Source organism: Asparagus officinalis, chromosome 6 (genome assembly GCF_001876935.1).
Source record: "Asparagus officinalis chromosome 6, Aspof.V1, whole genome shotgun sequence".
Lineage (NCBI taxonomy): Eukaryota > Viridiplantae > Streptophyta > Magnoliopsida > Asparagales > Asparagaceae > Asparagus > Asparagus officinalis.
In genome coordinates this window covers 13,510,557-13,526,116 of record NC_033799.1, presented here as the reverse complement: position 1 = coordinate 13,526,116, position 15,560 = coordinate 13,510,557, and the positions used below count along the sequence as shown (strand labels likewise).

Here is a 15,560-nt window from a genome sequence, read left to right as displayed (position 1 = left end):
ATGAGGCCGAAATAAACTCCATTTAAGGGCCCGTTTGAATAATGGAAGTATTAGAAGTAAGAAGTAGGTTATAGAAATAACTTTCAAAGCTATAAAGTAGTAAGTAGTGGAAATAGCATTTTTTGTTTGTTTCATATATTTTTAGAAGTGATGGAAGTAAAACTTTTTCCTCTTCATTTATTTTTTTTTTGTTTGGATAACATTTGAAAATATTATTAGGAAGTAATTTTATCAACGAAAAGTTGTTAGAAGTAACTAATAAAGGAAATATTAATAAAAAAAATTATTTATGTCATAATTAATATGCATTTCAACTACTTCCGAGCTACTTCTGAATATTGAGGATTGGAAAAAAATTTTGGAATTAAGGATGACACGTAGGCGCCACATAAGCATTTAAGGAAGTATTGGAAGTAGGTTTTTCAGAGAACCAAACACACTTTTTTGTTTGGAAGTAGTAGAAGTAGCCTCTACTTCTTTTACTTCGGCTACTTCACAATTACTTCCGTGCAAACAAACATGCCCTAAGCTTCTGTTTCAAAGCGGGTCAGGTTTTATAAATTGATGGTTGGTTAGATCTGCAGCTGTGGTGGATTTTTTCTTTTTTATTTGAGGGTTAGATAGGTAATTTAGACCTAAAAATCATTTAAATTTAACAGCAGTTAGAGTGAGGGAAAATTTGATGGAACAAAGCCATCTGACAGGAAAATTTTGAATTATAAACATTTGGAGAGCACTAGTTAGCGGAGCCGGGGGGAAGCATGCGCCAAATTTAGTTGTGAGTTTATGCAAAAGAATGTTATATTTTATCTACTTCTTTAGTACTAAAGGAGAACAACAAAACTGCTAATATGAACAGTAACCTAAGATTATAAACAATGAAAAAAAATTAAATGAATAACCAACCTACGTTCTCTCATGTTTCCCCAATCTCTGGTGCAGTTTTCCCTTTCCCCCATTTTCTTTAAATCTCCGCTTCGTCTTCTTCAACTTCAGATATCGCGTTCTGCCTTGAGAACTCAAGCTCGGTTGTGGTTTCCCCTTTCCCCATTTAATCTTCTTCCTCTTCAACAAATTCTCATCTCATCTTCTTCCCTCTTTAACAATCCAGACCCCAATCACATTAGCATCATACACTGGCTATTATCGACTCAAACCCTAGCAGATCCCACGTCTTCATCATCGACTCAAACCCGAGCAGATCCTACGTCTCCAACATTGTCGTCACGCCTCCTAATTCCTCTTCCTCAAAACTAGCGAACTGGAGAAATTTAACAAGGTTTATCCTCTGTTCCTTATTTTGTTACGAAGCCCTAGAATTTTGCAAATTCATTTTTTGCCTTTTCTAATTCATTTTGCAAACTAATTTTGTACAGGCGGGGAGTCGTAAAGATGTATTCCATCTATTCGCCATAGTTGTCATTTAATTTGACTACAATAAGAAAATTGAGTAGAGGAATTAATTCTCTGTATTTCTAGAAATTTATATGCATGACACATGTTCTAAATTTTAGCCAGCTTTTAGAAACATGGAAGACATTTTATGGGCAGAACTTCTAGCTACTTATTAAATGCATTTATTAGCCATTGGTCCCTCTAGATTACAGGCAAAGAAAATTACCATCAATAAAAGTCTGATGTATCAACCAATGAGAAGTACACTTTGTCTATGGTAGAGAATCCGAAAGGCTATTAATAGTTCAAGCATCAATAGGTAAAGTGGTTACTATATGAAGAAAGTGGAATGTTACTTGACAACATAGCAAGGTTACTAGAACATCAAATAGTGAAAATATACAACAACAACAACAACAAAGCCTTTATCCTAAATTGTTGGGGTCAGCAACATGACTTCTATTGTCCTGTTTAGTTACATTAAGGTTTGTCTCATCCATTCATTTTTATGATATCACTGTTAATTGCTTCCAAATAAGTTATCTTAGGCCTACCTCTACCAATTGTATCATTCACTATAATCTTTGAGTCAATGTTACCATAGTTGTCATTTAATTTGACTACAATAAGAAAATTTTGGTATTATGTATTATTAATATTAGAATCTTTTAGTATGTATTCCATCTATTCGCCATTAAGTCATTTAATTTGAGTTTTATTGTTAACTAACTCTCAAAACGTACATATACAAGGCAAAATCACAATGTGTACACTCATATAACCACGATTCTTTGAGTTTTTGGTTAAAGAAGATTATGTCACTAATTAATATATATTTTTGTAGGTACTGTATGTTAATAATATTAGAAGCATTCATTAATTGATTATGTTAGTCATGTTAACACCATTGAATTATATAAATGCATGCTTTTTCTAAGGTTTCTTGGCCTCGCTCTTAATCTTGGCCTCCACTGCTTGTTTCATCCATATTAGCTTCATCGTTGATGTTGCTATTGCGCGAACTGCCATTGATTGCAACGAAACCATAGAGATTGAGGAAGGGAGAAGGGAGACTAATCAAATCATACTTTTCCAGACATTTTTCATATTTATATAGTTAATGCTTCTTTTTTGTTTATTTATTAACAAACATGGATGTCATTATTTGCATTACATCTACTCTTTCATTTCTAAAGCAGAATATTTTATTTTAGTAACATGTTTAGGATTTACAGAAAATCTTTTAGAAACCGTGTTTTGCATAGGTCTAAATACTAGTATATGTAGAAATTAGAATAACGAAGACTATATTTACAAAAGTAAGGTTTATGTGCAACTTTTATAAGAATGGTCAATATGTATAGAGATAGTAGTTAATAATCTTACAAGTTATTTTAAGTATAGTCAATATCCAAAGTGTTTAAAATTATAAAATTACTACATTTATAATAAGGGGTTTTTGTTTTTAGGCTCATTTGTTTACTCCTCTTTATATTTTTAAACTCAAGTACTATTAATTGTATCTTTAAGTCCAATTCTCTTTTTGTATTTATCTTTAAACCCAATCTCCAAAATACAATACTTTCAGCACTTGTATTTATACAGAATCCCTAAAATACCCCTTGGCCCCATATAAACCAGTATCTCTCATCATCTTACCCTTTTCAACTCAGCCCTAAATTAAAAAATGACAGCCCCCTTGCCGCGTCGCCAGTCTCTAATCGCTATCGCTCGTCTCCAGTCGTCGTCTCTGTTGCNGAACAGAGGAGGATTTTTTTAGTTGGTCAGCCAGGAGACTAGAATATTAAAATTCTTCCTTCTCCGATTCCGGTTTCATCTCTACCAGATCCAAAACCAAGAAGACCCCAGGAGATCAGAATATAAATTCTCGCTCTCGCCGATTCCCGGGTTCATCTCTACCAACAAACCAAGAGACCAGAAGATAGAACTATAAAATTGCTTTCTGCCATCCGATCTCTGGGTTCATCTCTGCCCAACGAAACCTAAGAGACGGCAGGAGATAGAATATAAAATCTCTTCTCTGCTGGATTCGCGGGTTCATCTCTACCAACAAAAAAGAAGACGGCCAGGAGATAGAATATAAAAATTCTTCCTCTCAGCGATTTTCGGTTTAATTCTGCTAATCCAACAAAAGAGACCAATATACTCCAATGAAGGTGACAGGAGTCTAGAATTGTTTGCCACTAGCCTCAACAGAAAGTTTCTGGGAATATTACTGTCAACAATATTCATTAGAATACACCTGACTAGCCTCCCGCAACGTTTTATATGAGTTTAAAACTGTTTCCCGACACTCCAATAAGAGCCATCATGAGTATTAATTTTCTCTTTTTCTCAACCACAGTTGCTGATTCAGACCCTTCCGACAACGGCCACGGACGCGATTAAACGCCAGTAACCTGGATGTGAATTAGTTATCTACACAAGCACTGAGTAGATAAAGATAAAGAAGTCAAGGCATTGAAGCCATTCACGAGATCATTCTACCGGCAACTTCCTGCGAACAAAGGCAGCTGGAGAAATTGCTCAAGGAACAGCTATCATGATCCAAAGTGTGCCGCAGAGCTCCTCTCTAGAAAAAATGATGAGTTCTGAGATCACTTTGGAGTGTGGTATCTGTATGGAGGCGTCGAAATGCTTGCAGCATCCAAATACCACTGCAACAACAATATGGGAGAATAATTTACACCGTCATCAGGGCAACCACAATGTGGCCGCCCCCCCCGCACCGCATGGCGTCGCGGCTAAGCGCGACAGCACATAGTGCCGCTGGCTAAGCGCGCCGACACAGCACATCAGTGCGCGTGGCTAAGGCGGCGAAGCACCACATAGCTGCCGGCCGCGCGGCTAAGCGCGGCAGCTGTTGTGCGGCCGGCTTAGGCGCTGCAAACCTAGGGTGTTCGCTGGCTATATTCAAAGGATGATGTGGCGGTAGCAAGGCACGGTTATATGAATGATTTTTTGAGGCCTATCGTGGCAGCGATACTCAAAATAGAAACGTGTGCTCGACTTGGGACTAGCAGCTTAAACCGCACGGTAAAAAGTGGTTAACAGGTCGTGGGGAACGGTTTCCAAGCACTGATGGACACGTGCTGATAACCGTCTCCTTTGGCCGCGGCAGCTTATAACCTCCGCGCCCAATTAGCCGGCCGGCAGCCTTAGTAACTAGCGCGCCACATAAGCCAGCGGGCAAGCGTGTGACCATGCAGCGGCCAAGAGAGAAAGCACTTTGGCTGCAGTTATTCCGCCGCCCGCGTTTTAACTGTGGTGGCATCTGAGACCCCTATAAATACTCCTGACACACGAAATAAAAGGGGGAGCAGCAGACTACGAGCAGAGGGCGCTTGAGTTTTTGGGCTGAATTACGAACACAGAGAGAGAGAGTCTTCCTTCTTCAGCAAACATCCTCAAGCAAGCTTTCTGGGCGATTTCCCTAGAGATCTAAGCTCCAGACTTGATCTTTGAAAGAGGTGAAACATCTTACACTCGATAAGATATTCGCCCTTCAAATTCTTCACTACTTGCGATACAGAAGACCGAATCATTAACCGCCTCACGGTTCAATAGAATCCTGTGATTCGTGGTCCACCGCGAGTCAAAGCGCTCGACCAGCACACCTGCCGGCAAGTCCGACGGCAAGCCAGTGATCCTAAACAACGATCTGTGTTTGTTTTACTAAGAAGTTTGTAATTTTCATTTTGTTGTGTAAACAGATAGTCCTTATACAAAGGCTATCTCTTTTGAATTTATCCTGTAATCGACTGAAAATTAATGAATTCGCACAACGAGAGCACGACTTTTGACGCAAAGCAATCCTCACCACCTCATCATGTGAATACATCTCACGAATCGGCCCCCATACCATGGTAAAACACATCAACACCACCGTACATTACAAACACATCTAATATAGTTTCGTATCGCTAGGGCGACGGGCGCGGTAGCAATGGAGACGGTGGCTGGAGACGCGGCAACAAAAGAAATACCCCGCTTCTTCCTTCTTCCCATTTATATATCATCCTCTCTCCGACGCTTAACATTCCCTCTACACTGCAACGCCACCCTCCAGTGACCTCCTCCCCTTGCCTTTCACAGGATAATCTCGACCCCCCCCCCTGGTCACCCGTCACTTACAATACGGGTGCATATTATCAAACCACGCCTCCTCGCTCCCCCGACAAAAAAAAAGACATGATTATAAGCAGCTAAGAAAGCTACATTAATTCATTCAATCGAAAGTTGCTCCTTGGTATTGGTCTCCATGCATGTTGCCTCATCTAAAAACGCCAACGTTTTTAGACTGCATTCAAACTTGCGCCATTAACAAAACAGCTGGAGACGACGGCTGGAATAGAAGGCGGTAGAGATGGGCTGGTGGGCCATAACCAAGACGCAGGTGGAGACGGCAAGCGATGGCAACGGCGACGGCGGTGGGCGACGGCAGCCCACCACCCATCTCTAGCCGCCTTCTATTCCAGCCGTCGTCTCCAGCTGTTTTGTTAATGGGCAAGTTTGAATGAGTCTAAAACGTTGGGTTTTTAGAATGAGGGTGCAACATTCATGGAGACCAATACCAAGGAGCCAACTTTGAATGAATAATTAGCTTTCTTAGCTGCTTATAATCATGTCTTTTTTGTCGTTGTTTGATAATTGCACCCGTATTGTAAGTGACGGGGTGACAGGGTGGAGGGATTTCCTGTTGAAAGGCAAGGGAGGAGGTCACTGGAGGGTGGGTCGCCAGTAGAGGGAAATGTTAAGGTCGGAGAGAGAGGAATGATATATAAAAATGGGGAAGAAGGAAGAAGCGGGTATTTCTTTTGTTGCCCGTCTCCAGCCACCGTCTCCATTGCCTACCGCCCCGTCGCCCTAGATACGAAACTATATAGATGTGTTTGTAATGTACGGGTGTGTTGATGTGTTTTTAATGTATGGGGGGCGATTGGTGAGATGTAATTCACATGATGAGGTGGTGAGATTGTTTGCGTCAAAAGTTGCTCTCGTTGTGGAATTCATTATATTTTCAGTCGATTACAATAAATTCAAAAGAGATAGCCTTTTTATAAGACTTCTTTTACACAACAAAATGAAAATTACAACTTCTTAGAAACAAACACAGGATCGTTGTTTGGATCACTGCTTGCGTGGGACTTTGCCTGTGCCGGGAGCGCTTTGACTCGTGGACCACCGAATCACAGATTCTGATTGAACCGTGAGGGGTTTAATGATTCTTCCTTCGTTTATCGAAGTAAGAATTTGAAGCGAATATCTTATCGATGTAAGATGTTCACTCTTCCAAAGATCAAGTCTGAGCTTAGATCTCTAGGAATCGCCAGAAGCTTCTTGAGGATGTTTGTGAAGAAGGAAGACTCTCTCTCTCTTGTTCTAATTCACCCAAAACTCAAGGCCCTCTGCTCTAATCTGCTCTCCCCCTTTTATTTCGTGTGTAGGGAGGTATTTATAGGGGTCTCAGTGCACCACAGTTAAAACGGGGGCGGAATAACTGACCAAGTGCTTTCTCTTTGGCCGCTGCAGTCTACACTGCCGCGGCTATTGGCGCGGCAGTAGCGGCAGTATAGGCTGCCGCGGCCAAAGAGACGGTTATCAGCACGTTCCATCGTGCTTGAAACCGTTCTCCCACGACCTTTAACCACTTTTTCCGTGGTTTAACTGCTTGTCCACGTCAGCACACGTTCTATTTCTGATATGCTGCCACGTAGGCCTCAAAAATCATCAGATAACTCCCTTAAAACTGCCACAACATTCTTCTTTAATTGCCGCGGCACCATAGGTTGTAGCGGTTAAGCCGCGGCACCATAGGCTGCAGCGGTTAAGCCGCGGCATCATAGGCTGCCGCGCCTTAGCCGCGGCACTTTGATCTGCCGCGCCTTAGCCGTGGCATCTTGGTCTGCCGTGCCTTAGCCGCGGCACTATGTCTTGTCGCGCCGCCATGTGTTGTTTGATGACGTGTATATTCTCCTATGTCATCTTGAGTGGTGTTTGAATGTCTGTAAGCATTTTTTGACGCCTACAGATACCCCCTCCAAAGTATCTCAGACTCATCATTTTTTTAGAGAGGAGTCTGGGACACTTTGGATATGATAAGCTTTCCTTGCAATTTCTCCAGTGCTTTGTTGAGGAAGTTGCGTAGAATGATCTGTGAATGGCTTCAATCCTTGACTTCTTTATCTTTTAGTCTACTCAATGCTTTTATTGGAGTTCTCGGGAAATAGTTTAACCTCGTATACCCGTTGGGAGGTAGCCAGGTTATTCTTAAGAATATTTTGAGTGATATTCTCCAGAAACTTCCTGTTGATGGTAGGGAAACAGTTTAGACTCGTGTACCTATTGGAGTAATATGGTCTCTTTTTTTTTGGTAGAGATGAACCCGATGATGGAGAGGAAGAGTTTTATATTCTATCTCCTGGTCTCTTGTTTGTTGGTAGAGATAAACCCGATGATGGAGAGGAAGAATTTTATATTCTATCTCCTGGTCTCTTGTTTGTTGGCAGAGATGAACCCAGAATCGGAGAGAAAGAATTTTATATTCTATCTTCTGGTCTCTTGTTTGTTGGTAGAGATGAACCCGGAATCGGAGAGGAAGAATTTTATATTCTATCTCCTGGTGCAAAAGAAATTCAAAGTGGGATCTCCACTTAGAAAATCTAGACTGGTTTGAATAATCCTAACTGTCATAAGGTTTGATTATCCAATTCAAAGCTGGACCTTTCGTTCGTAAAATGAATCAAAAGGAGATTTTGGCTGTGGTCCTAACTGTAGTAAGGTTTGACCAAGTGGGAGTTCTGAGATGATCCTAACTGTTTAAAGGTTTGATCATTCAATTTGTGGACCTCTCGTTCATGGAACGAATCGAGAGGGGATTTTGGCTTTGGTCCTAACTGTTTAAAGGTTTGACCAAGATGGGAATTTGAGACGATCCTAACTGTTTAAAGGTTTGATCATTCAATTTGTGGACCTCTCGTTCATGGAACGAATCGAGAGGGGATTTTGGCTTTGGTCCTAACTGTTTAAAGGTTTGACCAAGATGGGAATTTGAGACGATCCTAACTGTTTAAAGGTTTGATCGTTCAATTTGTGGACCTCTCGTTCATGGAACGAATCGAGAGGGGATTTTGGCTTTGGTCCTAACTGTTTAAAGGTTTGACCAAGATGGGAATTTGAGACGATCCTAACTGTTTAAAGGTTTGATCGTTCAATTTGTGGACCTCTCGTTCATGGAACGAATCGAGAGGGGATTTTGGCTTTGGTCCTAACTGTTTAAAGGTTTGACCAAGATGGGAATTTGAGACGATCCTAACTGTTTAAAGGTTTGATCGTTCAATTTGTGGACCTCTCGTTCATGGAACGAATCGAGAGGGGATTTTGGCTTTGGTCCTAACTGTTTAAAGGTTTGACCAAGATGGGAATTTGAGACGATCCTAACTGTTTAAAGGTTTGATCGTTCAATTTGTGGACCTCTCGTTCATGGAACGAATCGAGAGGGGATTTTGGCTTTGGTCCTAACTGTTTAAAGGGAACTTCCCGTTATATAAATCATCTACCCCCAGCTTCCTTTGCGAAACCGGGTTTAACATTGTACTCAGTTGGATAATCGAGAAGCAGTTTATACTCATATGCTCTTTGGAGTGTGGGGAAACAGTTTATACTCGTGTACCCAATGGAGTTTGGGGAAACAGTTTATACTCGTGTATCCAATGGAGTATGAGTCGTCTTTACTTGGCTTGTTTCGCCGTTATGACGTCGGAGTCAATTAAGGCTTGGATTTTATTTTTGAGTCCAAAACAAACCTTGGGGGGATGAAGAACCCTTCTGTGGTATGCACAGTAGTTTGGATCTGTAATCCTTTTAGCTCCCTCCTGATCTTTAATAGGTGGTAGCTCGATCTTGTCGTTGGCGAGGAGGTATTTCAATATGGCTGGAGCTTTATCATCTTCGAAAGAATACTCCTTCTGAAACCTCGGATCGAGAGTCTCGTTCCCAGCGATTGCAGATGTCGTTGGTCGGCTTCTCTCAGCTTTCTTTCTTTTAAGAAAGTGTTCAGCTTGTTCGCCGCGCATTTTCAAATCTTTCCAAGTTTTGGATGGTACGACTCCCAGGGCTTCCAGGACATCGATAGAGAGATTATTGTGGCATGTTTGCAGAATGAACTCCTCTATAACAGGATCTCTACAATTCATTGCCTTGTTACAGAAGCGCTTGACAAAATTGTCGACTGACTCCCCGTCTTTTTGTTTTTCATCCAGAAGGGTTCCGATTGACACTTCGGTGTCATCATCGAAGAAGTTGCTGAGGAACAAATTTTCTATGTCATCCCAGCAATTGATGCTCCCTGGCTTGAGCCGTCGGTACCAATCGAAGGCCGACCCGCGAAGGGTGCCAACGAATGACCGGACCATTAAAGCCTCATTTCCGGAGATCATACTCAAATGAGACTTGAAATAAATCAAGTGCTGAATAGGCGAGTTCTTCCCGTCAAACGGTGTGAAGTTAATCATGTTGAATTTTGCCGGGTACGGTATTGAATTCCATTCTCTTGGATAGGGACATGGAATACCCGTCTTTTTCACTTCTTGAGCCGTCATCAAAGCGTTGATTTTGTTTTCAAGCTCTTTCATTTTCTCATCATCGTCTATGTCTTCATTTGAAGGACGTTGAGGAGAATGAGTTAGACCACCCCCTGTAAGAGGTGCCATTGAACCACCCCCAATATCGTTATTGGGAGGGTGTGTTAAACCACCCCCAGCGTTATTGCTATTGGGAGGTGTATCAGCAAAGATGACTTCATCCACTTCTGGATCACTATCATCTGCCACATTCTGAGTGTGGCGGCTGGATTCAGCTCGCTGACTGGACTCAGGAGGTTGAGGCCGTTGAGTTAGCACTTCTCTCATTTATTGGATAGTTAGCTCCATCTCTGTCTTCATCTCAGCTCTGATTTCTTCATGTTGCTTCGCTAGAGCTTCTTGAAGCATTTGAGCAAATTGATCAGAGGTGATCGTGAGTACTTCTCTGGTTTGTCCCGTGCTAGATATTGTATCATCAGAAGCGATTGCAGAACAAGTGTCCGAGAATTCATCCTCCGAGGACATTCCTTCTTGCATTCTTTTGTAATCTCTGCGTCTGATGGCTCCTAATTGGAGTCGAGACATCCTTTGAGCAATTCTTGGATTGACTTTTCCTCCCGGAGAAAAGTCGGGATTTGAGTCACTTGAATGCCGCTTAGACTTTCTTTTATCAGCCACGTTGATAGTGACTTCAGGGAATTCATCATCTTGGGCAGCTGATTTTCTTTTGCGGAAATGTCTCGGTTTAGGCTTAGATAATACAGAGACTCTTCGTGGGATGGCTTCTCGTTTGTAACAGTCACATTCTGATAATGCTGCTTTAACGAGTCGCGCACAGGAACAATGAGAGCGAATAATTCTTTTTCAAAATTTATTCACACCCCCAACTTGATAATACGATTCATTGGTATGATTGCCAAAAAATCGTATCGTTTGTTGGCATGACCTCCCAGGTATGACGATGTCTTTTGGTGAATGCGTATTCTTCTGAGAGTGTAAAACCTTGTTGGTATTCTCAGGACAATTTATTGTTGTCTTTGAACGATCCAAGGTTATGTCGGGAATCGCACGTTTAGAACCACCCCCTTGTGGGTATGGAGTCTTAACGGGCTCCGAATGCTGATTTTGCACAACTCTAGTTTTTGGAATCCAAACTTGGCAGAATTTCGGTGGTTCTTTGGTCACCGTTTCCTTCTCCCTTTCTTGTCTTTGTTGTAGGGGAGCTCAGGCATGAGCAGCGTTTGCACGACGTTTTTGTATACGTTCTTTGAGGGTCGAACGAGTCTTTTTGACAATAGTCCATTCCTCCGTCGTGAGTTTAGCAGAGACATGAGTGATTGGTCGTTGAGACAACTGAACCACTCGATGTCTCCTCGACTCTAGGTCTGCATGATAGCGAACCCCGTCGGTTTGTTCCAATGCCTTAGCTATTTGACGAGCGCGGCGCTGACGTTGTCTCTGACGAGCCCTCTTCGTCAGTGCTGGTGGGCTTTGATTCGATGACTCTTTAACTAGATAAGAGTCATTGTGAGCAGAGGTGTTGCGAGTAAAATCCTCAGCAACAATCAGGCGAGAGTCTTCATTTTGTGCCTTCTTTGGCATGTAAGTCTTCCTCAATTGTGAGATCCTCTTATACTTGCGAGACAATGAAGATCTTGAAGAGGATGATGAGAGATATTCCTCAAACTTGGTTTGGTCGAATTCGTATTCGACCATGGATTCAACCGGGATCTTGATCGGCTGCGACACGACGGTCTCGGCAGCGAGACCGTTGGCTCCCACTGTGGTCGCCAGCTTGTTTGCGTCAAAAGTTGGTTTTGTTATGGAATTCATTATATCTTCGGTCGATTACAACAAATTCAAAAGAAATAGCCTTTTTATAAGACTTATTTTACACAACAAAATAAAAATTACAACTTTTGGAAAACAAACGCAGGATCGTTGTTTGGATCACTGCTTGCGTGGGATCTTTGCCTGTGCCGGGAGCGCTTTGACTCGTGGACCACCAAATCACAGATTCTGATTGAACCGTGAGGGGCGCGGCCAAAGAGACGGTTATCAGCACGTTCCATCGTGCTTGAAACCGTTCTCCCACGACATTTAACCACTTTTTCCGTGGTTTAACTGCTTGGCCACGTCAGCACACGTTCTATTTCTGATATGCTGCCACGTAGGCCTCAAAAAATCATCATATAATTGCCTTGTAACCGCCACAGTACTCCTTTAATATAGCCGCGGCACCCTAGGTTGCAGCGCCTAAGCCACGACACAACAGGCTGCCGCGCCTTAGCCGCGGCACTATGTGCTGTCGCGGCTTAGCCGCGGCACTATGTGCTGTCGCGCCTTAGCCGCGGCACTATATGCTGTCGCGCCTTAGCCGCGACGCCATGGGCTGCCGCGCCACCTTGTGTTGCCTGATGACGTGTAAATTGTTCTCCCATATTGTTTTGAGTGGTATTTGGATGCCTGCAAGCATTTTTCGACGCCTACAGAGATTTTTGTAAGAACTGGTTTTATTTGGATGTTATATTTATTGTTTTTGTGCATAATTATGCTTAACTTTAGACGGCGAGGTAAAATTCAGTTGGTTGAGAATAATAGTTAGAGCACTAAGGTGTGGTTTATCTACTTACTTGATTTAGTATGATGCTAATTGATGGGGATTAATCGATGTTATGTGTTGAAGTCTGATGAAGTTATTTTTTTACCCTTGAAAATAAATTCTGGCAATTTAATGTTGATGTTAGTTGAATGCAAGTGCTAGCAAAGGGGAAAAAATAATTGTGAAGCTGAATATGACAAAGGAGACAAAGGAGTAATCGATACTCGCCATTATCTTCCCTTGATTTCTTAGATAATATGCTATACTGGGTAACATGCTATACTTACTGGATAACGTGCTATACTTACAGGTTAACGTGTTATACTTACATTATAATGTGCTATACTTACAGGTTAATGTGTTATACTTGCAAACTAACATGCTATACTTACAGACTAATGTACTATATTTACAGGCTAACGTGCTATACTTATATTATAACGTATTATACTTACAGGTTAACGTGCTATACTTATATTATAATGTGCTATATTTATATGTTAACTTGTTATACTTATATTATAACGTGCTATACTTATAGGTTAATGTGTTATGCTTACAGACTAACGTGCTATACTTACAGACTAATGTGTTATACTTATAGGCTAACGTGCTATACTTACTTATAATGTGCTATACTTACAGGTTAACGTGCTATACTTACAGGTTAATGTGTTATACTTACAGACTAACGTGCTATACTTATAAACTAATGTGCTATACCTACATGCTAACGTGTTATACTTACATTTATAATGTGTTATACTTGCAGGCTAACGTGTTATACTTACATTATAACGTGCTATACTTACAGGTTAACGTGCTATATTTACATTATAATGTGCTATACTTACAGGTTAACGTGTTATACTTACATTATAACGTGCTATACTTACGGGTTAATGTGTTATACTTACAGACTAACGTGCTAAATTTACAGACTAATGTGCTATACTTACAGACAACGTGCTATACTTACATTATAACATGTTATACTTATAGGTTAAGCTAGACTTATATTATAATGTGCTATACTTACAGGTTAACCTGTAAGTATAGCACGTTAGTCAGTAAGTATAGCACGTTATAATGTAAGTATAATACATTAACCTGTAAGTATAGCACATTAACCTGTAAGTATAGCACATTATAATGTAAGTATAGCACGTTAAACTGTAAGTATAGCATATTATAATGTAAGTATAACACGTTAGCCTGTAAGTATAGCATATTAGACTGTAAGTATAGTACATTAGTTTGTAAGTATAGCACATTATAATGTAAGTATAGCACGTTATAATGTAAGTATAACATGTTAACCTGTAAGTATAGCACGTTATAATGTAAGTATAACACGTTAACCTGTAAGTATAGCACATTAGTCTGTAAGTATAGCATGTTAGTCTGTAAGTATAACACATAAACTATAAGTATAGCACGTTATAATGTAAGTATAGTACGTTAACATGTAAGTATAGCACGTTATAATGTAAATATAGCACGTTAGCTTATAAGTATAACACGTTATAATGTAAGTATAGCACGTTAGCCTGTAAGTAAAACACATTAGTCTCTAAGTATAGCACGTTAGTCTATAAGTATAACACATTAACCTGTAAGTATAGCATGTTATAATGTAAGTATAACACGTTAACCTGTAAGTATAGCACGTTAGTCTGTAAGTATAGCATGTTAGTCTGTAAGCATAACACATTAACCTGTAAATATAGCACGTAATAATGTAAGTATAACATGTTAGCCTATAAGTATAGCACGTTACACAGTAAGTATAGCACGTTAACCTGTAAGTATAGCACACTATCCAATAAGTATAGCATGTTACCCAGTGTAGCACATTATCCAAGAAATCAAGGGAAGACAATGGTGAGTATGGGTTACTCCTTTGTCATATTCAGCTTCACTATTATTTTTCTTTCCCTTTGCTAGCAGTTGCATCCAATTAACATCAACATTAAATTACCAGAATTTATTTTCAAAGGTAAAAAAAAATAACTTTATCAGGCTTCAGCACATAACATCGGTTACCCCCATCTATTAGCATCATACTAAATCAACTAAGTAGATAAACTACACCATAGTGCTCTAAATATTATTCTTAACCAACTGAATTTTACCTCACCATAAAAAATTAAGCATAATTATGCACAAAAATAATAAATATAGCATCTAAATAAAACCAGTTCTTAAAAAAAACCTCACCAATTGCCCCCATACATTACAAACACATCAACACACCCGTACATTACAAACACATCTATATAGCTTCGTGTCCAGGGTGACGAGGCGGCGGGCAACGGAGACGGCGGCTGGAGACGGGCGACAAAAGAAATACTCGCTTATTCCTTCTTCCCCATTTTCATATATCATTCCTCTCTCTCTCTCTCTGACCTTAACATTTCCCTCTACTGGCGACCCACCCTCTAGTGACCTCCTCCCTCGCCTTTCAACAGGAAATCCCTCCACCCTGTCGCCCCGTCCCTTACAATACAGAAGCAATTATCGAACAATGACAAAAAGACATGATTATAAGAAGCTAAGAAAACTAATTATTCATTCAAGGCTGGCTCATTGGTCTTGGTCTCCATGAATGCTTCACCTTCATTCTAGCAACCCAACGTTTTAGACTCATTCAAACTTGCCCATTAACAAAACGACTGGAGACGGTGGTTGGAGTAGAAGGCGGCTAGAGACAAGGCGGGCACGGGACGGCGTGCTGGAGACGACGAGCGATGGGCAACAACGACGACGGGCGACGACGGCTGGAGACTGGCGATGACGGCAATAGGGCTATCTTTTTTTAATTTAGGACTGAGTTGAAAAGGGTAGGATGATGAGAGATACTGGTTTATATGGGGCCAAGGGGTATTTTGGGGATTCTGTATAAATACAAGTGCTGAAAGTATTGTATTTTGAAGATTGGGTTTAAAGATAAATACAAA

The 15,560-nt window shown here is 40.8% G+C and overlaps 1 protein-coding gene across 1 annotated transcript in view; it reads right to left on the bottom strand.

The window, feature by feature from the left end:
• LOC109845778 overlaps nt 1-5,872 on the bottom strand; it is a 30,060-nt gene extending 24,188 nt beyond the window's left edge. The window contains exon 1 of the mRNA XM_020415047.1: nt 5,729-5,872. Coding sequence (XP_020270636.1) covers nt 5,729-5,872 — 144 coding nt within the window. The remainder of the gene's footprint in view (nt 1-5,728) is intronic.